This window comes from Neovison vison, chromosome 9 (assembly GCF_020171115.1).
Source record: "Neovison vison isolate M4711 chromosome 9, ASM_NN_V1, whole genome shotgun sequence".
Lineage (NCBI taxonomy): Eukaryota > Metazoa > Chordata > Mammalia > Carnivora > Mustelidae > Neogale > Neogale vison.
Window position 1 is genome coordinate 90,863,571 of NC_058099.1, and position 25,906 is coordinate 90,889,476.

The 25,906-nt window shown below is 35.9% G+C and overlaps 1 protein-coding gene and 1 long non-coding RNA gene across 2 annotated transcripts in view; one reads left to right on the forward strand and one right to left on the reverse strand.

Moving 5' to 3' along the window:
• Positions 1-9,155, forward strand: part of PTAR1 (protein prenyltransferase alpha subunit repeat containing 1) — a 50,780-nt gene extending 41,625 nt beyond the window's left edge. Inside the window, exon 7 of the mRNA XM_044265932.1 lies at positions 1-9,155. Coding sequence (XP_044121867.1) covers positions 1-343 — 343 coding nt within the window. The 3' untranslated portion in view covers positions 344-9,155.
• LOC122917714 overlaps positions 3,540-25,906 on the reverse strand; it is a 27,668-nt gene continuing 5,301 nt past the window's right edge. The window contains exons 2-4 of the long non-coding RNA XR_006386444.1: positions 24,789-24,883; positions 13,438-13,530; positions 3,540-3,612 (exon numbers count right to left, since the gene is read on the reverse strand). This is a non-coding gene — a long non-coding RNA (uncharacterized LOC122917714). The remainder of the gene's footprint in view (positions 3,613-13,437; positions 13,531-24,788; positions 24,884-25,906) is intronic.

Here is a 25,906-nt window from a genome sequence, read left to right on the forward strand (position 1 = left end):
GCGGCACATTTTCTACCTTCAGCATCACTTAAGTGGTAGGTTTCCTCACAGTGTGACCCAGTTGTCACCTGCAGACAGCCCTGGGGGGACTCGGAGTGACTTGCACCTCACCCCAGCAGGCCCACACATGTCTCAGGCCATGGAGGTGGACGGGCTGAATGACTGTAGCAAGCAAGGCTATTCCCAGGAAACCAAACGCCTGAAGCGGACCCCAGCTCCTGACTCCCAGGGCCTGGAAATGGAGCATAGGTTCATCGATCAAGTATTGTCCACCTGCCGGAACGTAGAGCAGGCCAGGTTTGCCAATGCCTACAGGAAATGGCTGGTTACGTTGAGTCAATGAAAGAGGTAGATTAGTTCTGCGAGGTCACCCTTTTAGTGCAATATTGCTTTCCTTTCTTCCTTACATAGTTGCATGAACTGTTTGCTATGATGTGGTCTTCATCTTTAGGTTAGTCCGTAGTAAATGTTTCATTTATTTATTTTGTTAAGAACTGGCATTCCTGGGGGGATAAAATAACTGTAGTTTCTTCCTGCTAAACAGTGAGTCTTAATTTTTCTTTTTTTCTTAACTTCTCATCCTTTATATTTCTGTACGTGTAGCTTCTTCCCATTTGGTTCTCCTGACTGGTTCACAGACGCGTCTACCCACCTCAGTGCAGTTGCTGCGTAGGCTGGTTTTTTGTTTGTTTGTTTGTTTTTTAATTAAAAATTTATGTTATTCAGCTTTAGAATAATACAAGCTCAGAATTACTCATATCTAATTATTGTTTTGGAAATCAAGTGGCCAGATAGATGGATTTGTGAAAATATAAATCATTTCTCTTTCTCTATTCAAGTTATTGACCAATGTAACCAAAGTCAGAAGTTTTAGAATTTATATAAAAACATGCTTCCAATGTGTGTAATCCATTTTAAAATGGTTATTTTAAAAGAAAAATGAATTTTAAGAGTTTATGTAATTACAGGACTGGGAAATTATTTTTATTACTAGTTTTGATAGATTCTTTTTACCTCAAATTTGGTATAGGCCAAAAACACTCAAGTTAGCCCATATAAACATCATTTGTTGTTTAAACCTGAAATGTCATTTTTAGTTCCTACTACTTATTTCCCTTTTAAATTCACCATGAAAAGTGGGGAAAATATGCATGGAAATGTATCCATAAAAATCTTTCTTTTTAAATATTTAAGTTCCTGAGGATATACTTAAACTACAAAATTTTTATGAAGCGATTGTTAAAAGTTTGCTGGTAAATGCCAGAGGAGAGAATAGCTTTTGAAGATTAGTTCTTCAACCTTTGTTTAAAAAAAAAAAAAAAAAAAAAACACCTTAAAGACTTTGATATTAAACTTATCAGGGATGAGGTACCAAAGTAGCCACCTCACAGCTATATCTTATCTTTTCAATAATAAGGGCTGGGTTTTTCAGGTCTGTGAGGCAGGGTGGGAAAAGGGCCTGGTAATGTTTACTTTCTTAATATATTTTCCCCTATGTAAATGGTCTGTGTTTGTTATTTCCTCTCCACATATCCTTTTCTTTATTTTCCCAATCCATTCCATATTTTTTGACACTTTTACTTTTGTATGTTTTTCCTTAATTGTCTTATTTTGAGGATGTGTACTGAAGATACTCTCTGTCCTCTTTCCAGTGGGTTTCATACCCCATTAAACACACACACACACACACACACACACACAATACTAAAATGAACTGCCCCTCTAAGTTCCCCTAATGACAGAAACTGCCTATTGTCCTATATGTGTGCGGAATGTAATAGTGGCCGAAGTAAGTGTGACCGCCGTACTTTGCTTGCTCTCCTTTTTCCTCGCTAGGTCACCTATAGGGTGAGGGGACAGACCTAGGGAAAGGCAAACCTCTCCTGTCTTCTATTATGGAAACCCTGGGCTTGAGAGAGGCACACTGCCTTAAGTTTAGGAGAAGAATGAGTTCTTTTTGTGCATCATGATTTTGATTGAGTAGCAAACTGTCCGGTAAGACTTAAGAACACCAGAAAAATTGTTCAGCCTGGCTCTTGGTAGACAGAAGCTGCTTTTCTCTCTTGGGGCAAAATTAACCTTTTATAGTTTTCATAGTATTTAGGTAAGAAAATAACTGTCATTATGAACATCATTCTGTGGCCCTTTGTGGACAAACCCTATTTTGAATCAAATACCTCAAGGCCTACCTAGACCTCTATGGATAAAAAAACCATTAGTTTGTGATTTTCAGCACCTGCAGGGCATGGTGGGGAGAATACACAGAGAGGGCATGAGAGTCAGCCCATTCCACTAAATACATGCTGCCAAATCCTGGCCTCACTCAGTATTACCTTTTTTCCACACATCAGTCTGAGTATCCCAAGTACTAGGGCTTCTTATGCTTTGATGTGAGAGTGTCAGGACAGGAGTAGAGACAAGACCCTGTAAAACATCAGCTCAGTTTGATCGCGGCCCCCACCTTCTTATAGCCTTCCCCTTTGATGTTATCTGTCTTTATGTGTTTTAAGGCCCTTAATCCACCCCTTTATGAAGCCATGCAGTCCTATAAGATACCTTGGTCTCTTGTCTTCCTAATAAGGTTTTGAGTAGGGAGTAAAAATACAAATAATCTAAAGGATATTTACTGTTTGTGACTTTTATGTGCTACTTTATTTCTAAAATTTGCATTTTTCAAGTGTTCATTCACAGAAGAACCTAGTATTACCCTATATGGTTGTGTTTTTCTCTAAGTGGTTGGCATCTACACTCATTAGCTGGGGCGTGATAACATCTCTTTGGATGAGTTTATGCAGTGGAAAGGTGTGTCTATTTTCAGGGACTTGTTAGTCTTTTTTTTTCTTCTTCTTATAAATAAGTTATTGTCGAAAAGGTAGTTTGTTTGGATTGACACACATTTCATCAAACTTCCATTGGGAGAATAGTAGGCTGTGGTACCTTTCTGTGGATCAAGGATACTACTGACAAGCCAAAAGCAATAAGATCTGTAAATACCTCCACCACCACCTTCCTCCCTCATCCCACCTTTTCTTAAGTACACTTATTTGGTTAATATGGTGTTCCCACATTATACTCTGTGCCTTGCACATTGTGAGGACTCATTAAATATTTATCAAATTAATAAATGATTAACTGTTTGAAGAAGGGAGAGATTGATCATGAGTAATGCATAGAATGAGTTATGATTGAGAAATTAACAGATTAGAGCAATGGATTGTGAATGAATGATATATTCTCGATTCATGATACTTCAAGTGAGCTTTTACATATACAGTAAGGTAGTTTAGATTTTTTTTCTTCGTTTATCTACCTTGTTTAAGTTCATTAAATCCCAGCCAAGAAATGCAGTTCTATAATTATGAAATAACTGTACTTTAAATATATATTAAAAAGTCACAGAACAAAGCTCGTTTGCATTAAGAACACTACTTTCTGTTCATTTTTAATACTGGAGGACAGATCTTGCCACAGAGCCAGAGACACTGGGGCATTTGAAGAAATTCTTTGATTTCAAAGACTTGGTGATCTGTTTTTGTGCCTGGATAGTCATTGTATGCTTCTCCTTTTCTCCTCCCCAGCTTGAATTGTGGACCTGTTAGGTATTTCTTAAACCTAATAAAATAAAAATGATCAATAAGTCATTTTTTAAAAACTTTAGGATTAGTTACCTATTAATATCCCCTTTTTCTTTTCTAGGTTTTAGCATTTTCTATTACCTCTTTGGAAACCCTGGGCTCAGACTCTAAATCATATCCCTTATTCCTGTGGTACGGTTCTAATTAAATTCAGGGCTTCATTGTTAATAGGATAAAACCTATGCAGGTTGTCACCCAGAGCCATTTAAATCTTCAGATGAGGGCTTATGTGACACAAGATAGGAAAACAAAAGTTCCTTGACTTTTCTGTGGCAGTTGATAGGAAAGCGTATATATGGTGGTAGACTTTGTGTGATTTCCACGTATTCAGGTAGTGTCAATTCATGCTTATTATATAAGGAGAACTTTTAATACTGTTGAGAACAAATTAACAGTAGTAATTTTCTGTAGCACAATATGGTATCTAGTATGGGCTAAATAAAATTTAGGAGTACAACTGCCTCTTGCTGTACAACAGTGTAATCTCTTAGTCCCTCTTAATTAATAGAAGATACTAAAGATTTAGTTTAAAAAAAGGAATAACATATATTCTTTTTTTTGCAGAAAGTTTTTTGTAAGCTTACAGTTATTTTGTTACTAGAAAATTATATTTTAGAACTTTAAAGTATTTAAAATATTCTAGAAAATTTGAACAGCATTATTAACTTTTGTCTTCTGAGTAAATGTCTCAAACAGAACCGTGCAGACCCTGGTACTTGGCGTGCTGCCACCTCCCCGTGCCCACATGTACTCTCCGTGTGCTCCTGTTGAATGGAGGTGTACGTGGAGGCACAAGAAGGCATAGATAAATTCAGGGGCATGAAGGTAGTGGGCAGGAAAAAAATCAATCCTGAAAATTCTTGTCACACTATGTCTTTTAAAAAATAGCTAAACATACTGTGTTAATTTGAGTGCCTTTCTTCTTTCTAGAGGGAACAAGATTATATTTAATGTTCAGGTAGAAAACAAAGGATGGAAGTTCTATCAAACGGTTGATTGTAATTCGTTACATTGATTCCAATTGTTAGGTCTGGTCCCATGGAGTTTGTATCCTTTAATGAGATACTGATATGAGCAGGTAGGATGCTTTGGTTTGTATTTCTTAGTTAGTATTTTTAAGCATCCTACCAAGAAGAATTCATTCTTTTTCTGTAGCAACTAACTTTTTGGGGGTCGGAGGCATTGTATTTAGAGGTAAGCATGTGTGTATTTAAGGAACAGCATGAAGCCTGGGCAGCCCAAGGTCAAGGGAGGGAGTGGCACTGTGCCCTACAAGAAGGCCGAATGATTGTTCTAAATGAATCTTTTGCCTCAGTTTAAGGACTTTAAGAATTCCCTTCCAAATTCCATGTTGAAGGAAAAAAAGTAAATACTAAGATGAAATTTAAAATGTGGCATGTTGTATTTGGGTATGGAGAGGAGAGAAATAGAAAGTCCCTATTTCAAGATAGCAAATAACTTGTAATTTCATAAAAATATACAGCTAAAGACTCCAAAGTGCTTTTCCAAGGACTGTTGAATAATATATTCCTAAATGGCAGCAATATGTCATAGTTTATAGTGGAGACAGAAAACCATTGTATCAGTTGTAGATCTGGGGGGTGTGTGTGTGTGTGTGTGTGTGTGTGTCAGGGTGTGCCTCTGGCTCTCAATTTGGACATCTGTATTTTTGTTAGGCCATGTTAACACTTAAAACCAAACTCTGCTCAAAAAAAATAGAGAGCATTAGCTTAGTCTGGAGATGAAACTTTGTGCTTCCAAGAATATTAGCTCTTTATAGGTTGTGCTTTTTGGACAATAATATGGTTCACAAAGCTAACCCTGGCATTTCTTTCATTAATCTGTTATTCCTCAGGGTGTAGAAGATTTAGTAAATTTAGGACAAAATTTTATATTCAGTGTCAAAAAAAGAAAAGGCAAAAATACGTTAAATATATTACTAGCTCTTAAAACTTTAGCATAGATAGTATTTTTTATAAACCACTACGAGTGCAGTAGCTCCTAGACGCTCTGTGACTGCCTCATTGTTCGTCTCGCTGCTTCAGTCCCTGTGGCCCTATTACGAATGTTCTCTTACACATCTTCTATGGAAACGATTTCTGTACTCTATTGTTTTCCACGCTGGGCAGAAGTTGGGGGTGTTTTAGCTGACGTCACTCTGTTTTTGGAAATCCTGTTCAGAAAATTACTATCGGTTTTCAACCCGACAGCTGTTTTTGGTTCTTAAAACTTCAGCTTCCCTGAAAGAAACCCTGCACGTGTCAAGTACACCGCATCCTGCCTGGTACCTGGCAGGGGTCCAACAGGTCAGAATTGCTGAAGGCTAGAAAGTAGCTTAGCTCTGTGTCCTCACCATTGCCCACAATCTCAGCTTCAGGAGAAACACAGCATTGTGCTGAAGATACACAATTCGGCTCAAACATAAAAGGCAAGGTATACAGCTGCGCAAAACACTGTAAATGAAATTTAGATACTTCGAAGGCATGTATGTGTGCGCATTCACATACGTGTGTGTGGACATTTAAGTGAGACTTGGAGCTTGAACTTAGATAGTGATTTTACAGAGAATTTTATTTAAAGGGTTTTTATTTTCGTATTTGCTTAAAGTGCTCCTGTTTAAAGGTAGTTTTCTTTATTAAACCAGCCCCCTCGAGCAAAGTTAGAAACCTAACACAAGTGCCATTTGCCTGAATTAACCAGAGATATTTGTGTAAACTATTATTCTGTCTTTGGATGATTATCAACCATGACATTCTGGCTTTTCTTCCATATCATTAGGGAATCGGTCTTAATTTTATGTATGGCCATTGCTTCCTCAAAGTACTATACGGCATTCTTCAAATGTTAATTTATCCCTGTAAAGTGATTAGTAATAAATCTGAGGTTTTTCATGCCCTAGGGATGAACAATTTCACATGTTCAAATAGTGACTCACACAGCTTTCTGTTAGAAATGCTCATATAGTATCATCCCTCGCTGGTGGAAGACACTATATGAGCATTTCTAATAGAAAGTTGCATTTGAAGCAGGTGTTTTTTTCTTACCAGTTAAAGAATGAGTATAGACTGCAGTCATAGTAGGTGCTCAATAAATAGTCCATTACTGATCTGCCGTCAAACTAATAGTTATCTTTTCATGGAGGAGTATATTTTTAGAGTAATATATGCTTGGAACTGAAAAACTATATCATTTGACATGAATTACTAAGCTTATTTAGGCTGGAGTTAGTAACATGTGATACAAATACTTCTGTGTAGAACATGGTCTGAAGGTAGGAGATGGGAAAAGTTTAAGCAGTATCTTTTTGTGCAAGACATTAGTAAATGTGAGTAAATGTCCTAATAGGCTGCTGAACTCGATAGGGAATGGCTGTAGACTTCTGCAGTCAGTTTCTGCACTGGTAATACCTAGTATGACCTAGTATTCCCTGTCTTAGGTACTGCTCATTTCTCCCCAGATCTCAGTTGCTTTCCAGTGTCATAAAAGTGGTAGTGGTGAAATGTGAAGTTATTTTCAATAGCCTGTACTTCCTTGTTTTCTCAGAGCATCTTTAATATGAGGGAGAAATTTTTACGAATGATATTTGTTTCAGAATCTCTTAATTTGTGGCTTTCAGAGCGTTTTTGACAGAGCTTGCCCAATGTGAACACATTTAAACAGTTTAAAAGCAAACATTCCAACCTGAGCTGGGAAGAACAGAGTGTAGCATAGTGTAACTGGGCATTGCCTCCTGGCGAGGTTCTTGATGCCTGACTGTGATGCTGGCTTCGGACTGTGGTGACCACTGTCAGCGTTCTAGTTTGATGTGTGTTGTTCCTAGGAGAAGGACTAAATGGGTTCTAGATTAACTTGTACTTGAGATGCACAGAATAAAAACGATGTGGTATAAATATGCCAGATATTTATGCACACTACTATAAAAACAAAAAAACAGAGGAGGGGAAGAAAATGATAAAAGGTCAGTGATGTTCTTTATAGCCTCTAAAAAATTTTTTTAATACAAGTCTCTTGGACACTAAGCAGTTGCTTACTTTATTTAACCCTGCGGGACTTTAATTTACGGGATGGCTCTCAACACCATGTGTACTCTGTTTTTAGAATGGACCATGTGTATGAACTTTACGTTGTTGAAGAGTTTCCAGAAATGGAGTATTTAGGTTCCAGTTGATGTTGTTTTAAGATCTTCCTGTAGGTTGTGGTTAAATGGACAAGTTACATATCTGATCTGTGGTGCAAAGGCAGATCCTGGGCATTAAAGATAAGTTTGGCTAACTTATTTTACTGAAGATACTAATTGTCTTCCCTCTGATTGCATTGCTGTTTCTCTTAAACTACTTTTCTCAATGTAACAGTCTGCATTAGACGTTCTTTTAGCTCTCACAGTGTACTAATTCACATATTTTAAGGAGTAAATATTTTGTGAATTCTTTTTATACTTAAAATGTATACTTTGCAGAGGGATAAAAATAAATTTTGCAGTAAAGTATGTGCAGAGGGTGCTTATGGTGTTCTGGGACTTAGTTCTCCAGGGTGCTTGAATTATGGATGCTAAATTCGAAGGCTAATATGATGAGTATGTGAGTATAGATTATTTGTATTAGCACTGTCCAATAGAAATAAATGGGAGCCACATATGTAATTTTTAATTTTCTAGCAGTTGTATTAAAAAAGGTACCAGTGACATTAACTTATATTTTAATTAACCTGGTATATTAAAATATCATTTCAGTATATAAGCAGTATACAAAATTATGGAGATATTTTGCCCTTTTTTTTCCCATCGTAAGTTCTTAAAATTCATTGTGTATTTTGCACTTACATTGCATGTCAGTTCTGACTAGCTACATTTCAAGTGCTCCAATAGCCATGTGGCTAAGGGCTGCTATACTGGACAGTGCAGGTTCATAGGGTACAAAGTGCGACTTTATTTTAAATTGGGAGGTGGTGAGGTAGGCATGAAATCATGGTACTTTAAAAATTATTTAGTATACTTAGAAAGGTATCTAACAGTTATCCATATTGTCTTCATTTTAAATTTGCTGTAGAACTAGCTCAATCTGTTCCAATTTGCCAAGCATTATTTAAGGAGGAAGAAATTCCATGCCATGTAAAATACCATGATATGCTCACTATAACAACACATTATTAACACATTTTTCAATGTGTTCACTAAATTCTGTCCTGTTTCTTCAAAATAATAGCTTAAATTGCATGTTAATTGTATATCTGTACTTGTTTTTATATTAATTCTTATAATAATATGTATTAACAAACAGCCCTAGGATTCTAATCTTCCTCTGCATCTGTCTTCCAGTACTTACTGGTACACTTATTAAGTTGTTACAAGTGGCAGAAAAGTAGAATGAACCATTGGTTTTTTCCATTAGATTGTTTTATCATGTGATCATGTACCAAGCCAGCTATAAATTACTGTATTTCTGTAGACGATGGAAAATAGTGTTTATGTCTTATCTTTGCTAAATGTTTGCAATTTCTAAGTAAACTTTTCATCTCCTAAAATGAGTGTAAAGTGTGATTTTATTTTTGCTTGTTTCAGTGTTTTAACCTCAGCTCCAGTCTGCCAAGCGGTCCTGTTTAATTGCTGTAATGGTGGTAGTGGGGTGGATGTGTGAGCTGTTGGCTCAGCAAATTGATTACTTACAGTTCAGAAAGAATTAAAAATGTCATTTGTGTCCAGGACATTAAAAAAATGTCAAAAACAAATTAAAGAAATTGTCACACTTGTCTTTAGAGGGCATTAATAATGACTAATTGACTTATGAAAGTCATTATAACTAGATTTGCTTTTTCTCCTACATTTTAAACGAAGGCATAGAGCAGGGAGTTGATAGTTTCAGTGTTAAATCATGTTTTCTTAGCTTTGAGTCTCACTTCATATGCTTTAAGCTGGACATAGCATTCAGCATTAAATCGTTTTAATACGTGCACATACTCTGAAAAGTATTTGATGAAGTTGGACATTTTTTAACTCAAGATTTTAAGGACTACAAAGGATGTTTTGTGGGGAAGGCCTTTATTACTTTGTCTCATGACTCTTCAGGATTGTATTTTAAATAACATACTATTATCTAATGCCTATTTTGGGTAGAAAACAGGATATAGAATTTATCTGCATCATGCCAGAATCCCACAAACAGTGTTTAAAACTATTTCACTTTGATATGCTAGGGAAGGGAACCAGCTCACTAAAGACAGTGTTGATCTGAGTTAGCAGATTATAAAAAGAGGCTCAGACAACAATTAGTATTAGCAAAGTGCTTCCCTGGGAAATTGCTGTGCTTAATAGGGTGCTTCTTGAAATGAAAGATTAACAGTAATAACAGAGGCAGGATGATACATTAGCTAATTAAAATTTTTAAATACGATAAACCTTTCATCGTTTGTGTATATTTAGCAATACCACTTTCCTCATGTTGCAAGCTCAGATTTTGCTTTTAGTGCTCTTTTTTTTTTCCTTTTTGAGAAGGAGCAGTGATTTGGCTTGTTTCTGTTGTTATTGTATCAAAAAGTGCCAAGGTTCCTCTCTGTCCCACTACTCCAGAATGGCTAGATGGGGCGTCAGTTTTATTTAAAATAATAAGTTATGGGGCGCCTGGGTGGCTCAGTGCTTAAAGCCTCTGCCTTCGGCTCATGTCATGATCCCAGGGTACCAGGATGGAGCCCCGAATCAGGCTCTCTGCTCAGCGGGGAGCCTGCCTCCTCCTCTCTCTCTCTCTCTCTCTCTCTCTCTGCCTGCCTCTCTGCCTACTTGTGATCTGTCAAATAAATAAATAAAAATCTTTTAAAAAAATAATAAAATAAGTTATAGTATGCTCTTTTCTTATGAAAAGTGAAGTATCATTATATGTGTCCTATGTTACAGCAGAACTTGAAAATAGAAGCAGTAATTACTATAGTATCTTCCCTTTCCCAGAAAGATTCTTAGAGTAATCCTTAGGCTGCCTGGAAGAATTCCCTTACCACGCCTTATAATTATATGAAAAACAGACAGGTAATACCTACAAATTTACTTTCAGTATCGAAATCCTCCGAAGATACACAAATCTCTTGTATTAGATTTTTTGTATACTTCTCATAGTAAAATACGGTATGATTGACAGAAGGTCTGCTTTCTGTGTAGAGGAGCTAACTGTGAGCTGAAATGGTCCTCCGTCATGTTATTTTTGTATTCTCATATATCTTAAATCGCTAGTGATCTCTCTAGAGTAATTGGGATTGGTAGAGCATCAGTCACCCATCTGTTTTATTTTCCAGGAAATTTTGTAGAGACTTACCCTGTAAGGTTCCTGGAGGAAAATTAATTACCAGTTCTCTCTTGTCTGTAACTAAGTGGGGACACATCTGATTGGTAACATTGAGCTCATAAGTCTTAATCTTAGTTACTCCATGTGAAGACATTTTTAAGTTAAACCATTTTGTGTGGCATTTATTAGAGTAAAAATCAGAAATGACATGAATACGCAACAGGAGATTCAGTAAATTGGTATTTTCCTACAATGGTATTATATGTACTCGCAAAAACAAAATATAAAATTACATGAAAAAGATCTCATAAATTAATTTTTGAAAGGAAGTTAAAGAGAAAAAAATAATGTTACAGAGAAGTATGTAAAGTAAGATTCTGATTTTATTTTAAAAATTAAAATTAATTCCCATTTTCAGTAATGGCAGAGCGGCACTCCTACTGAACACTATCTAAAATGTTAGAAAAAATATTAGACGTTTTCTTCAAAGCAAGATAAATCCACATCATACTGAAACTGCAGAACACCCACAGAAAGATACCATCTTAAAAGTAATTGAAGATAAAGACATTAAATTCATAGCCAACTTCTTGTTATAGTCAGAAGATATGAGAATGATAATGTGCTGGAGTTATGTAACTACAATTATAGAATTCTACATAGAGGAAGAGTTCTTTGGGGAGCAAAGGTAAAATAAGCACACATGCAATAAAATCATACACACATATATGATTCCCATTCATATAAAGTTTTAAAAATAGTCAAGTCTACAAAGTAAGCAAGAAAGTTAAGGTCACAATAGTGGTTGCATCTGGTCAGGAAAGAATGAGGCCACGATCAAGACTGGGAATTTCAGGGATTCTGGCAGGGTTCTGTGTCTTGAACTGAACCATGTGGACATGTCTTACATATTTTATGTACTTTTCTCATTGCTATATTCACAATAAAAGAAGAATACCTTTTACGTTAGAGTACAAAATTGTTTTTAATAAAATACCATATTTATGGACTAGCCACTCCATAAAATATTCCTACCAAATTGACCTATAGATTCAACATAATCTCAAAATTCCAGTGAGTGTTTTCAGTGAAATTGATAAACTACTTTAAAATTTATATGGAAATGAATAGGATTTAAAATAAAACAGTCTTGAAAAGATGGCTTACTATAAAGGCACAGTAATCAAGAGTGAGCACTAGAATTGGAGTCTGGGAAAGGGAGAGAAAGAAGCAGGCTCCCTGCTGAGCAGAAAGCCCCACACAGGGCTCCATTCCAGGACCCTGGGATTAGACCTGAGCAGAAGGCAGCTGCTTAACCAACTGAGCCACCCAGGTGCCTCTGGTCAATTATTTTTTGGCAAGGGTTGTCAAGACCACTCAATGGGAAAAACAGTCTCTTTAACAAAAGATTCTTCGAACAACTAAATATCAACATGCATCCAACATAATTAATCTGGATCCCCACCTCACACCATATATAAAAATTAACTTAAAAAGGATTAAAGACCTAAATGTAGAGGTAAAACTATAAACTCTCAGAAGAAAACATATGTGTAAATCTCTGTGGCCTTGTATTAGGCCATGTTTTTGTTGTTAGGACACCAAAAGCACAAGTAACAAAAAAAAAAAAAGGTAAATCGGACTTCTTCAAAATTAAAAGCTTTTGTACTTCAAAGGACGCTATCAGGAAAGTGAAAAGAAAATCCACCAAATAGGAGAAAATACTTAAAACTCATATATTTTATAAGAGATTAGTCCCCAGAATATATTAAAAACCCTTACAACTCAACAGTGATAAGCAAATGACCCATTAACTTGTGGGGAAAGGATTAGCATTGAACATTTCTCCATAGAAGATATACACATGTCCAATAAACACATGAAAAGATGCTCAACATGGTTAGTCATTACAAAATACATACTAGAGCCATACTGAGATACAACTTCACCTTCACACAGTGGCTATAATAATAATAATAATAATACAAAAACAAGTATCAGCAAGTATGTGGAACTGTGAGAGATTTTCATTTCCTATTTTTATCTTATGATGTTTTTATTTTAATTTAAATTCAGTTCATTAACATAAGGTATTCTTTGCTTCAGGGGTACAGGCCTGTGCTTCATCAGTTTTACATAATACCCAGTACTCACTTGCAACACTTACCCTCCCCAGTGTCCATCACCCAGTTACCGCCCCCCTCCAGTAACCCTCATTGTGTTTCCTGAGATTAAGAGTCTCTTACGGTTCTCCCTCTCTGGTTTCACCTTGTTTCATTTTTTCCTCTCTTCCCTTATGATCCTCTGCCTTGTTTTTTAAATTCCGCATTCCACACATCGGTGAGATCTTAGGATAATTGTCTTTCTTTAACTTATTTGGCTTAGCATAATAGGGTAGTATGATAATGCTTTTAAATTAATGTGTCCTTAAATAATTTTTAAAGTATTCCCATTTTTGAGGGAGGGTGAGAGGAAAGGCTCATAGTTATGCAGACTTTGTTACTACTAGTCAGTTAAAAGTTGATACGGTATGTCACCTGAAAAAGCACGCTGGGTTATTTCTCCAAATAAGAATTCAAACGGCCATCATGTATCCAAGTTAGGCATCCGTGAGAAAGATGAACCTGTGGCTAGACAAGGGAAACATATTACAAATTGGATTTATAACGGAAAAGAAATACATGCACTTTGGGATTTGCTGAGTTGTGTAAGTCTGTAGCAAAGTAGATCAAAGAATATAAATCAATATATATCAAACTGAAGCGACCAGAGTGGAAAATATCCAAAACAAAGTACTGAGACCACACTCCTGGCTTGTTGATTGGCCTGTGAACAATGTCACAATCTCGAATGACAGGACAGCATGCAGTTAGAGGAAATGTGTAAAGATGGCTGGATGTAGATAGGCTGAGCGACCTGTATTTTTGCTTAGTGACACTAATTAAACTGCCCGCCCCGCCGTCCTCATATAGACATCCTACAGCTGCCAATTTGTAACCTCTGTTCAAGAGTATGGTTGCTTCATTGAGAAGCAAACCATCCAAAGGCTAACAATAGAGGGCAACATAATTTGGCTTATTATCTTAATAAACACTGGGATAGCTGTGATTCTGTAGTAAACGTGATTATGAGTAAACATGTCAAACTTAAAAGTATGTCCTACTTGCTAAGATGAAGTTAACAACTGTCAACAATTAATAAAACCAAAAGTATTTTAATGTGGCTTCTGGATCTGTTAATTTCAATCATAATGCCTTAATTTGAACTATGTTGAGCATATAAGTACACTAGAAGATGATGAGAATATTGTTATTCAATCCAGAATTCTAGTTTTTAAGTTAAGTCAAGGGACGCCTGGGTGGCTCAGTTGGTTAAGCAGCTGCCTTCGGCTCAGGTCATGATCCCAGCGTCCTGGGATCGAGTCCCACATCGGGCTCCTTGCTTGGCAGGGAGCCTGCTCCTCCCTCTGCCTCTGCCTGCCATTCTGTCTGCCTGTGCTCGCTCTCTCTCCCTCTCTCTCTCTGACAAATAAATAAAATCTTTAAAAAAAAAAAAGCAAAACATGTAAATGTCCCAATTTATCTAATTACAGAAGCAACATAACATTGGAAAGTTTGAAAATTAGAAAACAAAAAAAAAATTACTTGAGTTGCCTCAATCCTAACAATTTTTTAAAAAATGTTTTATATGTGGTAACAAAATGTTGGATCCTACTTTTTAAAAAATTTTAAATTATATCATAGTAATTTGCCCATATAATATAATCTGCATAAATAGTAGAAAATGTTGGATCTCAGATGTAGGATGTTGAAAATTTGAAACCCAATCAAAGAGACACTGAAATATTTTTTAAAACCTTAAAATCTTACAAAATCAGCAAAATGAATTTTTAATTTGAAAATTTGATTAGAATGTTTTTAACACTTCTAAAAATTCAATTTGCCAGCACATTTGGTAAGAGGATAAAATGATCAAATAGTTAATACATTTCTTTCATCAAAGTTGATGCTTCAGTTTTTTTCCAGTGAACTTCTTTAACAGATTTCATTTGGCACAGATTCTAACTTCAGCAAATATTTGAAGAGACCAATATTTTAATTTTTCTTCCAATGGCCACCCTTCAAAATTACAGAGATGACTTTTGCAGGTTATATGATGGTCCCCCTAAACACAGATGGCTTTGGGGTGTAACTTTGACCTCCAACCTTTGTTATATGCTTTCCTACCTTGAGGAGCAATATCTAGGGCGAATATTAGACCATCGGTCATTTATTCCCTGCCCTGGCTTATGATACCACTGATGGGAACGGGTTCTAGGCTAGCTGCACTCACACAGCCTTGCCCCTTTGAAGAATCTACCCCACGCTGATTCCTGGAAGAGTCACACTCAGAAAAATGGTCCCCTCCCAGAGCCTTAGATTTTCCAACAGGATAAAACAGGGTTGCTTTTTAACTTGTTTTTAATGAGTGTACCATTTTGGGATGAGCTGTGTGTGGTTGATAAAAGAAAGACAAGCATTCTTTTAAGTGCAGATACTACAACTATGATCTTATCTCAAACTAACAGTGACTTGAAAAACAACTGACCTCGCTCCCTAATTACTGCTACTACAGAAGTACTACAGATGAATTATTCTGGAACAAAGTTGATGATTACGGAAAATCTTTCCCAATATTTAACAAATTTAGAATCATGATCCCTTACAAGTGAACTGACTCAGTTATTCCGCACATGCTTTATCTTGGAGAGCAGCACATCCAGAACTAACATAGCTCAAAGTTAGGTGTTCTCCGTATTTTTCTAAAGGATCGATGATCTTTTTTTTGCTATTTTTTTTTTCATGACTAAAGCAGGCATCTGGTTTTACTGCCTTAAAAATATTCAGACTAAAAATATTGGAGCCATGATACAATCAGCAACAAAGCCCGGCACCAAAGCTCACCCTTTCATCACTGTGTTAAAGGGGACCCAAAGTTCTCTGTAAGGGAAAAATCTGACCCTTCTCCAGGCACTCTGTCTTGCTCCTTTCTATCAGAGGGGCCATTTGATTTAGGGCACCAGACCTTCTGCAGCCCCTTCACATCCATGAGAGAATAGAAGTCTGTCCCCAGCTGAACTGGCTCGGTTAGGCAGCTGTGTTCCTGGCCACAGAAAATAACCAGAACCCGGGTACTCATTACAGAAGGCAAACTCATTGTTGCCTAACTTCCGTAAAATCTCAGTTGAGAAACACAGTGTGAATGTGGGATTTCTGAACGATACAAAGATCTATGCATTCTTTCAAGAGTATCAGAAAGCCAGGTACTCATAAGAGCCAGTGAGTAGAGAAAGAGCACACATTTTCAAGTGTGAGATTCCTTTTATCACTTACTAGCTGCGTAAACTCTCTCTGGCCTACGCGATGGATCACTTCCTATTTTAAATTTTTGCTATCCTATTTTATGTATCTTCAGAAGCAGCCTTCAATTGCCTGAGATAAAGTAGGGGAAATTATTTCTACAGTTAACTAATCAAATAAATAATTGACAATACATAATATAGAAAGGAAGTCTAATGTATCTTAGGAACTTATACATGGCTTAATATTTTAAAATACATCAACATGGCACATCGGTAGCCCAACTAAGGAAGAAAAAAAAAAACAAAACCAGATCATTTCCGCTGATGCTGGAAAGGCATAAAATAAAGTCAAGACTATCCAACAACAAACAGAAACAGACTCATAAATACAGAGAACAAACTGGTGGTCGCCAGAGGGTAATGGGTTAAGAGGATGGGCAAATAGGTAAAAAGGAGGGGCACCAGAGTGGCTCAGTGGGTTAAGCCTCTGCCTTCAGCTCAGGTCATGATTTCAGGTCCTGGGATCGAGCCCCGCATTGGGCTTTCTGCTCAGCGGGGAGCCTGCTTCCCCCCACTGCCCCCCGCCTGCCTCTCTGCCTCCTTGTGATCTCTGTCAAATAGATAAACTCTTTTAAAAAAATAGTGAAAAGGATTAAGAAGTACAAACCTCCAGTTATAAATGTCAGAGAGATGAAAAGTACAGGACAGAGAATATAGTCAATAATACTGCAATAATATTGTATGGGGACAGATGGTAACTCCACTTAATTGAGGGGAACATTACATAATATATGGAATTGCCAAATCACTATGTTTTGCACCTAAACTAATAGAGCATTTTATGTCAACTATATTTTAAAAATCTTTTTAAAATAAAAATGTAATTGAAGATTAAAACCGGGTAAATTTTTAGGATAGTTACCCCTCAATCTTTCAGATTCTGTATACTCTTACTTGCGCCCTACAGTTTTATTTCCCATGCAGACATTAATTTAATATTTGAGGATAACTGGGCCACTTATCCTAGTTAATATTTTAGTGGTCATGAATTCATTTGCTTTAGAAAAAAACAAGGTATAATCTAAATGTGTACAGTTTGACCTCTAGTGAGAAATGGGTTAATTCAATGAACTTTTTTTGTTAATTGAGTGAACTTCTGTGGCATGTTGGTTTATATGAAATTAATAAATAATGGTTGTGATTATTTGTTATTCCAAAAAAAGACTATCCCTGATTTTTTAAAAAAGCACTTAATAACTCAAAGGACTCAAAGGCTATTATCTTAATAGAAGAAAATCTATCTGAAACCAATAGCCACATAATTCTTCACAGAAACATTCATTAAAATTAGAAACAAAATCAGGTCTAATTTTTCACATTATTTAACGTTTAACACTGAGTTAGAACTCTGGCCAATGCAAACAATATGGCACAGAAACGAGATCTACATTTGGGACAAGAGGAAATATAATTATCATTACTTATGAACAATATTATATACTAGAAAAACCATGATAATAAGATGAAATTTCTAGAATTAATTCAAGCTCAGTAAGATGCTAGACCTAAAATGAATATGTAATTGGCTCTTTGTTATCGGAAGATGGCATTTTTGCTTGTTCCTAATACAGCAGCAGTAATCAGTTTCAAAACATAATACAATTCAGCTGAAAAAATTCTATCCACAATATATTCTAATCTCCTAAGAAATGTGGAGGACCTATATGAAGAATGCCACAAAACTGCAGAGAGCTATAAAAGGAGAGACATCCTGTTCTTCGATGGAGAGAATGAATTTTGTAAATTTGCCAATCATATTTTGTATGTGTAACTCAATACAAATAGCAATGCAGTCAGTTTTCTTTACAAAATGATTGCAAAGTTTGAAAAAACAACTAAGTGATGCTATCAATGGGGAACAGACTTCTGTAAAAATGGAATAATTTAAGACATACAGACAATACAGGCATAAAAGTAGACAGACACATGTACAAAACAGATTCTACTGTGTACAAGAATTTAATATGTGATCAGTGGGGCACTGGAAACCAACAACAACAGGAAAGATTATTCAATAAACTGGAAAATACTCATTAAGTATTTGGGGAAAAATCAATTCAGATACTCATACTTTTGAGTGGGCTAAAAGGATAAAAGCAAAATACGTAAAACCATTTCAAAAGATCTTGACAAAAAAAAAAAAGTAAATCTCAAACCTCTCCAGTAGGGAAAACTATTATTGAAAGGATTAAATAATTCAGAGAAAAATGCCCAGTGGACTCAACATTTAAGTCTAAAATTAAAACTAAATCCTAGCACCTTAAGTTAATAGAATGCTGTATGTTAACTATACTAGATTTTTTTAAAAAAATACTAAATCTTAACAATAAAAAGATAAACTATGAGTTGAAGGTAACATTTTCAGGAGTGCCACAGATTAAAAAAAAGTGTTGTACTTTTTTACACTTTATTGCAAATTTCTTATAAGTTTATTTTACTTTTTTTATCTTTTTTTTTTTTTAAGTAGGCTCCATGTCCAATGTGGGATTTGAACTTAAAACCCTGAGATCAAAGTTGGATGCTCTACCAACCAAGGTGCCCCTAAAATTATTTCAAATAAAAAATATTTATGAATACCTTGATCTATGAAGAATTCCTGCAAGTTGATAAAAACACTAAGACCCCAGTAGAAGAATGGGTAAAGGGTATAGACACAGTGTAGACACCCGAGAATATACACACACACTGACAAAGAAATTAAACAAGGTGGTTAACAGATGTGGGATGAAGATATTGAGTCTTTGTAGCAAATAAATGCAAATTAAAATAAGACTTCAATTTACAACTATCAAATAAGCAAATGTTTTCGGTTTTGTCTTTCATAATCAGAGTATAATAAAATAGGCACTCTTTCTCATGACGGGTGGACGCATAAATAAGAATTATTTAGTTGTGTAAAGAGTATTGACATACTTGAATACAGTGTTCATCATTTACATTAATGAAAAACTTGGAAATGACTTACATGTCAAGATATTCAGGAGGTTATTAGATAAGTTATGAAATATTATATAGCCATTAAAATGGTGTTTATAAAGAAAAGTTTCAAGCCAGATATTTTAATTTTATTTTACTTTTAAAATTCCAGTATAATTAATGTAGTTATATTATATTATTGTTATATATTATAATAATTATAATATTATTAATATGAATAATAGTAATAGTCATATAATAATATAATGTTATGTAATATTATATTATATTAGTTTCAGGTTTAAAATATAGTGATTCAGGGGTGCCTGGGTGCTCAGTGGGTTAAGCCTCTGCCTTTGGCTCAGGTCATGATCTCAGGGTCCTGGGATCGAGCCCCGCATCGGGCTTTCTGCTCAGTGGGGAGCCTGCTTCCCCCTCTCTCTTTTTTTACTTCTTCTCTTCCTACTTGTGATCTCTGTCTGTCAAATAAATAAATAAATAAATCTTTAAAAAATAAAATATAGTGATTCATTAATTCTATACATTGCTCAGTGCTCATCACGGTAAATGTACTCTTAATCCCCTTTACCTATCTCACCCATTCAGCCGCAACCATCCCCCGCCCTAGCCATCAAGTTTATTCTTCATAGCTAAGAGTCTGTCATTTGGTTTGTCTCTTTTTTTGTTTGTTTTGGTTCTTAAATTCCACATATAAGTGATATCATGGTATTTGTCTTACTCTATTTCACTTAGTAATAGCCTCTATCGATCCATCCATGTTGTTCCAAAGAGCAAGATTTCATTCTCTTTTATGGCTGCGTAATAGTCCTTTCTATGTATAAACCCATATTCTTTATTTATTCATCTCTCTGTGGACACGGGCTGCTTCTCTAATTCGGCTATTGTAAACAATGGAGTAGTGAAATTACTAGCTCATATGGAAATTCTATTTTTAATTTTTTGAGGAATCTCCATAGTGCCTTTCACAGTGGCTGCACCAGTTTGCAACCCCATCAACAGTGCAAGAGGGTTCCTTTTTCTCCACACCCTCGCCAACACTTGTTTCTTGTGCTTCTGATTTTAGCCATACTGACAGGTATGAGGTGATACCTCATTGTGGTTTTGATTTACATTTTCCTGATGATTAGTGTTGTTGAGCATCTTTTCATGTGTCTGTTGGCCATCTGCATGTCTTTGGAGAAATATCTGTTCATATCTTCTGCCCATTTTTTAACTGGTTTTTTTTGGGGGGGGTGTTGAGTTGTAGATGTTCTTTATATATTTTAAGATACTAATCTTTTATTAGATATATCATTCATAAATATCTTCTCTCATTCAGTAGGTTGTCTTTTAGTTTTGCTGTTTCCTTCACTGAGCAGAAGCTTTTTACTTTAATGTAATACAAATCATTTATTTTTGCTTTTGTTTCCCTTGCCTCAAAGACATATCTAGAAAAATGCTGCTTTGGCCAAAAGACTGAAAAGACTGTCTTTTTTCCTATTGCATATTCTTGCCTCCTTTGTCAAAAATTAATTGACCATATAACCACAGGATTGTTTCTGGGCTCTCTATTCTGTTCCATTGATCTATGTTTCTGTTTTTGTGCCAGTACCATACTGCTTTGCTTACTGTAGCTTTGAAGTATATCTTGAAACTTGGGATTATTATCTCTCCAGTTTTTTTCTTCTTTTTCAAAACTGCTTTGGCTCTTCAAGTTCTTTTGTGGTTCCATACAAACTTTGTTATAGTTCTGTGAAAAACTCTGGTTGGTAGTTTGATAGGAAATGCATTAAATATGTAGAATGCCTTTGGTATGGACATTTTAACAACATTTGTTCCTCCAATCATTGAGCATGGATTATCTTTCCATTTGTCTGTGGCATCTTCAAGTGCTCTCATCAGTGTTTTGTAGCTTTCAGAATGCGGGTCTCTCACCTCCTTGGTTAAGTCTATTCCTAGGCATTTTATTATTTTTGGTGCAACTGCAAGTGGGATTATTTTCTTTTCTTAAAAAAGATTTTATTTATTTATTTGAAAGAGGGAGAGAGAGAGGAGGGATAAGGGAGAGAGAATCCCAAGCCCAATATGGAGCTCTATCCCATAAGCCTAAGATCATGACCTGAGCAGAAACTAAGAGTCAGATGCTCAGCTGAGCCACCCAGGTGCCCTGGGATTGTTTTCTTAACTTCTCTTTCTGCTACTTCATTATTACTGTATAGAAATGCAACAGATTTCTATATATTTATTTTGTATCCTAAGACCTTGCCTAATTCATTTGTCAGTTATAGTAGTTTACAAAGGAATTTTTAAAATAATGTGATAAATGTGCTAAGTGAAGAAAGCAACATTCAAAATTATTTGTGGTATGGCCACATATTTTTAAAAGATTTTATTTATGTATCTGATAGAAAGAGAGAAAGCTCAAGCAGGCAGAGAGGCAGGCAGAGAGAGAGGGAGAAGCAGGTTCCCCACTCTGCAGGGAGCCCGATGCGGGGCTCGATCCCAGGACCCTGGGATCATGACCTGAGCCAAAGGCAGACGCTCAACTGACTGAGCCACCCAGGCACCCCTGGCCACATATTTTTAAAAATGAAGAGGGAAAAAAGAATTTTTTAAAGTGCATGCAAAACAACAGTAGGTGTTTTGGGTGGCGGTCCTGATAGTAATTTTGTTTTTTTCAATTCATATATGGACCCAATTTTCCTCAAGGAGAATGTATTACAGTTTTATAATATATAATATGACAAGCAAATCCCTGCTATGTCCAGAGCATTGGGGAAATCCCATGGTATGTGTTCATCATAGATTTCAGGTTTCTGACATTAATAAGAGCATTCTAGAGGGAGCAGGGTGGCTCAGTCAGTTAAGTATCCAAATCCTGATTTTGGCTCAGGTCATAATCTCACGGTTGTGGGACTGAGCCCCACACTGGGCGGCATGCTCAGTATGGAATCTGCTTGAGATTCTCTCCCTCTCTCTCCCTCCCTTTGCCCCTCCTCCTGCTTGCCTCCCACAAGCCCTCTCTTTCTCTCTCAAATAGATAAGTAAAATCTTTTTTAAAAATAATTTTATATGAACTTTTAAGCCAATGGTGGCATCTTTTCCAGTTCCATCTGCCTACCAGCCACACAGAGGTGGGGTGTACAAAAAAAGGCTAACTGATCACAAAAGCTCTTGCTAGGCACTTTGATGCTGTAAGATACCTAATGATTAGTTGTGTCTGAGGAGGAAAAAAAACCTTTTAGAAGAAAAGGCAGTTCTACCAGAAATTTTTAATGGTGGTTTTTGTTTGCTTTTTTTCTTAAACTACTTTTCCAGAACACAGAATAATAAATGCTGGGTATAAAAGGTGCAAGTGTTACAGGTGTTTATGATGGGGAGAGTGATTATCACTATTAAAGTTTGATATATATTACTCCCAATTTTTGGGGTGAATATATAACATTTTAAAAAGAATAATGGGACCATTCTGCACATGCTGTTTTGTAATTTAAATGTTCTGTTTAATATATATTGCAGACAGCTTCCCTTGTTAGAACATATATGCCCCCTCGTTTATTTTAATGGCTTAAAATAGTCCTCTTTTAGTGTATTCTAATTTATTTAACCAATGGCCTATGATAGTCCTTTTCACTACCAGCTCATTATTATCAACAATGCTACAAGAATATATACATGTCATTGTGTGCTTGTACAACACAGAGTGTCTGAAATATTTGACTATTTTACAGTAAACACCCATCACTCTTGATTATTTGTGTGTGATAAATTCCTAGAAATTGATTTTCTGGGTTAAAGCTTATTGCTAAGCAGGCCTCTACCAATGTTGTTTATATTCACAACTAATATATAATGAAAATGCGTCTTTTTTTACATCTCCAACAATGTGTACATTATCAAGGTTTATTTCCTTTTAGCCAATCTGATTGGTGCAAAATATTGTCATTGCTTTCTTTTGCATTTCTTTAATTATTACAGAGGTTGAGCATCTTTTCATAGATCTCTTGATCATTTCTGTTCAATTCTAGAAATTGGCCATTATAGTCCTTTGTCTGTATTTCTATTTGCTTATCTTTTCTTGTTGATTTGTGAAAACTCTTTTTATATCCAGGAATGTAGCCCTTTATTATGTTATTTGCACAATTTTCTAAGGCTTTCTTTTCACTTTTTATTTTCAATTTCTTGTATAGAAGATCTTTAAGTTTAATGTGTTTTGTTTATCAGTATTTTCTAATTCTGGGTCTGTGTCATGCTTAGAAAGATTTTCCCCACTCCAAGAATGTAAATAATACTTATTTATGTTTTATTCAAGTATTTTTTATGATTTCATTATTTTACATTTTTAGTTTTGAAGCATCAGAATTTATTTTGATGTAAAGTATGAGATGAAGACCCAGTTTCTTCTTGTCACAAATTGCTAATCAGTTGGCCTGTTACCATTCACCAAATAATCCATCTTTTCTGCACTAATTTGAAATACCGTATTTATACCGTACTAAATACTCATATGTAGTTGGAATATTTCTGGGATCTATTTATCTTAGCCCCTGAGCCAGACGTGGCAATTTGCTTTTGTGTAAATATACACTTAACAAAAAAACAAAATACTACTACAATGGAGTTGAACATCCCTAGACTAAATAGAAAATTGCTTCTTACTAATGTATCTTTCAAGAAGAATCTTTGGCAATAGGGTTAACATAACTTAAAAAGTCAGATTTGGTATCATACACAAGTCACTGTGAGCCTTATCCACAGTTTTTTACCCCTACTTTACTTGTCAAGGAAGGATTAATAATGTTCCTCTCTCAGCATTTCTGGTCAGTGAGTTCATTGTGATAAAATAATAGAACCACAAATTGAAAGTCCTAGTAAAAGTTGGTGGCATCAATCTAAGCAGTGGAACTTTTCCTTTGAAAGACGGCCTGAGTATGAATGGATTTTTAGATTCATATGTAGACACGAGTAACTATGCATCTCTTTTTCTAGCTCTTGTATCTAACCCTGTGGAGATTCACACTGAGCCCATTAAAAACAGACACAGTATTTTAGTTTAAGGGAACATTTCTGGGTGGATAGAGTTGACACAGAATCAATGACAGGGGGAGTGGCCCTAGTCAGCTTTCTTGCCATAGAGTGTGTGTGTGTGTGTGTGTGTGTGTGTGTGTGTGTGTAAACTCTCCTTTCTTCAGCTACCCCAGCATAAAGGAAGAGAATGACCCTGGAACCCACCATCTCAGGACCGCTGAAGGACCGCCATACTGTGCTGCCTGATTCCATTGTGTGGGTTTTGTGCAGGAACTCACTCCTCCTATAGAACACCTGTCCATATGGCCAACCCGCCTCTTCGAATAGGTACAAAGCCTGGGGTCCTCAATACTTCTAGGGGCCCACAAAAATGTTTCAACTTCTTTTAACATCAGAAGTCAAAAAAAAAAAAAAAGGACTTTTAGGCCAGAGAAATGTTTTGTTATATAATATTAATATATTCATCCTTACACTAACAGAGTTCTAATCTTTAATATTTTAATATTGGGGATCACAAAAGTCATAACACAGCCTTGCCTGTACCTCCAAAGATTTCTTGCCAAAGGAACACCAGATATTTTAGAGGTTATATCTCTATCCTCTTCCTGGAAATTCACGATTAAAGGCTCACAGGAATTCTGCAATAAAAATAAAATGAAACAACAACAAATTATAGAACTTCGTTTACTCCAAGGTTCTCAAGGCCTATTCGATCCTGGAATGTCTTTTTTCTCCTACATAATAACTACTGTCTTCTCCCAGAACTAGTAATCCACGGAAGAATTCAGGAAATAATTAACTCGCCATCACATTAAGATTCAGCATCAGTCAACAGGATCCGTAGCTAACATTCCTCAACCATCCTTTTCTTTTTTTTTTTTTTAAGCAGACCATATAGAAGCCTAACGGATTATTCTTTGTTCTTTAGGAACAGAATGAGAATGATACCTGATGCCCTTTGAGCCACATGCTAACAACACAGTCCTACCTACCCACTCGGCAAGAGAATTTTATTGTTGCACAAGTTTAAGATTTATGCTACACAGCTCACTGAGACCCGTTTCAATTCAGTTTTCTTGATTGGTCTGCAGCAGCGGGAGGATGAAAATAATTCCCAAATGGCAAAGAAGGGTGAAAAGCTGCTTTCCTGAATCTCAGAACATGTTATTCCTTAACCTATCAGACCTTATTAAGAGTGACTTAAAATCTGTCAGTTCTCAAAAGGTTTCTCCAGTAACAGATTTCTTGGTTCCATTTCAGTTCCTGCAGTTCCCACAACCACAGCCCTATTCAATTTAGCAGGGCTCGGCTGCATGAATGCCGAAATTAAAATGTGCTTTCAAAATTCAATCCACAGCAAAACTGACCTAACTTAGAAGCATCTCCACAGTCAGATTTAATAAAACGATATGAGTCTGGAGGAGAAGGCAGAAGAATGATGAGTATCTTTGAGGTGTAAAAGAAAGGTAGACAGTGTTGTTGTTTTTTTAAGTTACGCTAACATATGTCCCTCTTTAAAAGTCAGTTTTCTGTTTCACAGAAAAAGTAAAAGACCCTCCGTTGTTTCTTTTCAATTTTCAGAGGTTTATCCATTAGGAAGATGATCCCTATTATTTTTCTGGAAGCAAATGCATTTGTCTACCCTTTGTGCTTTAAAGTAC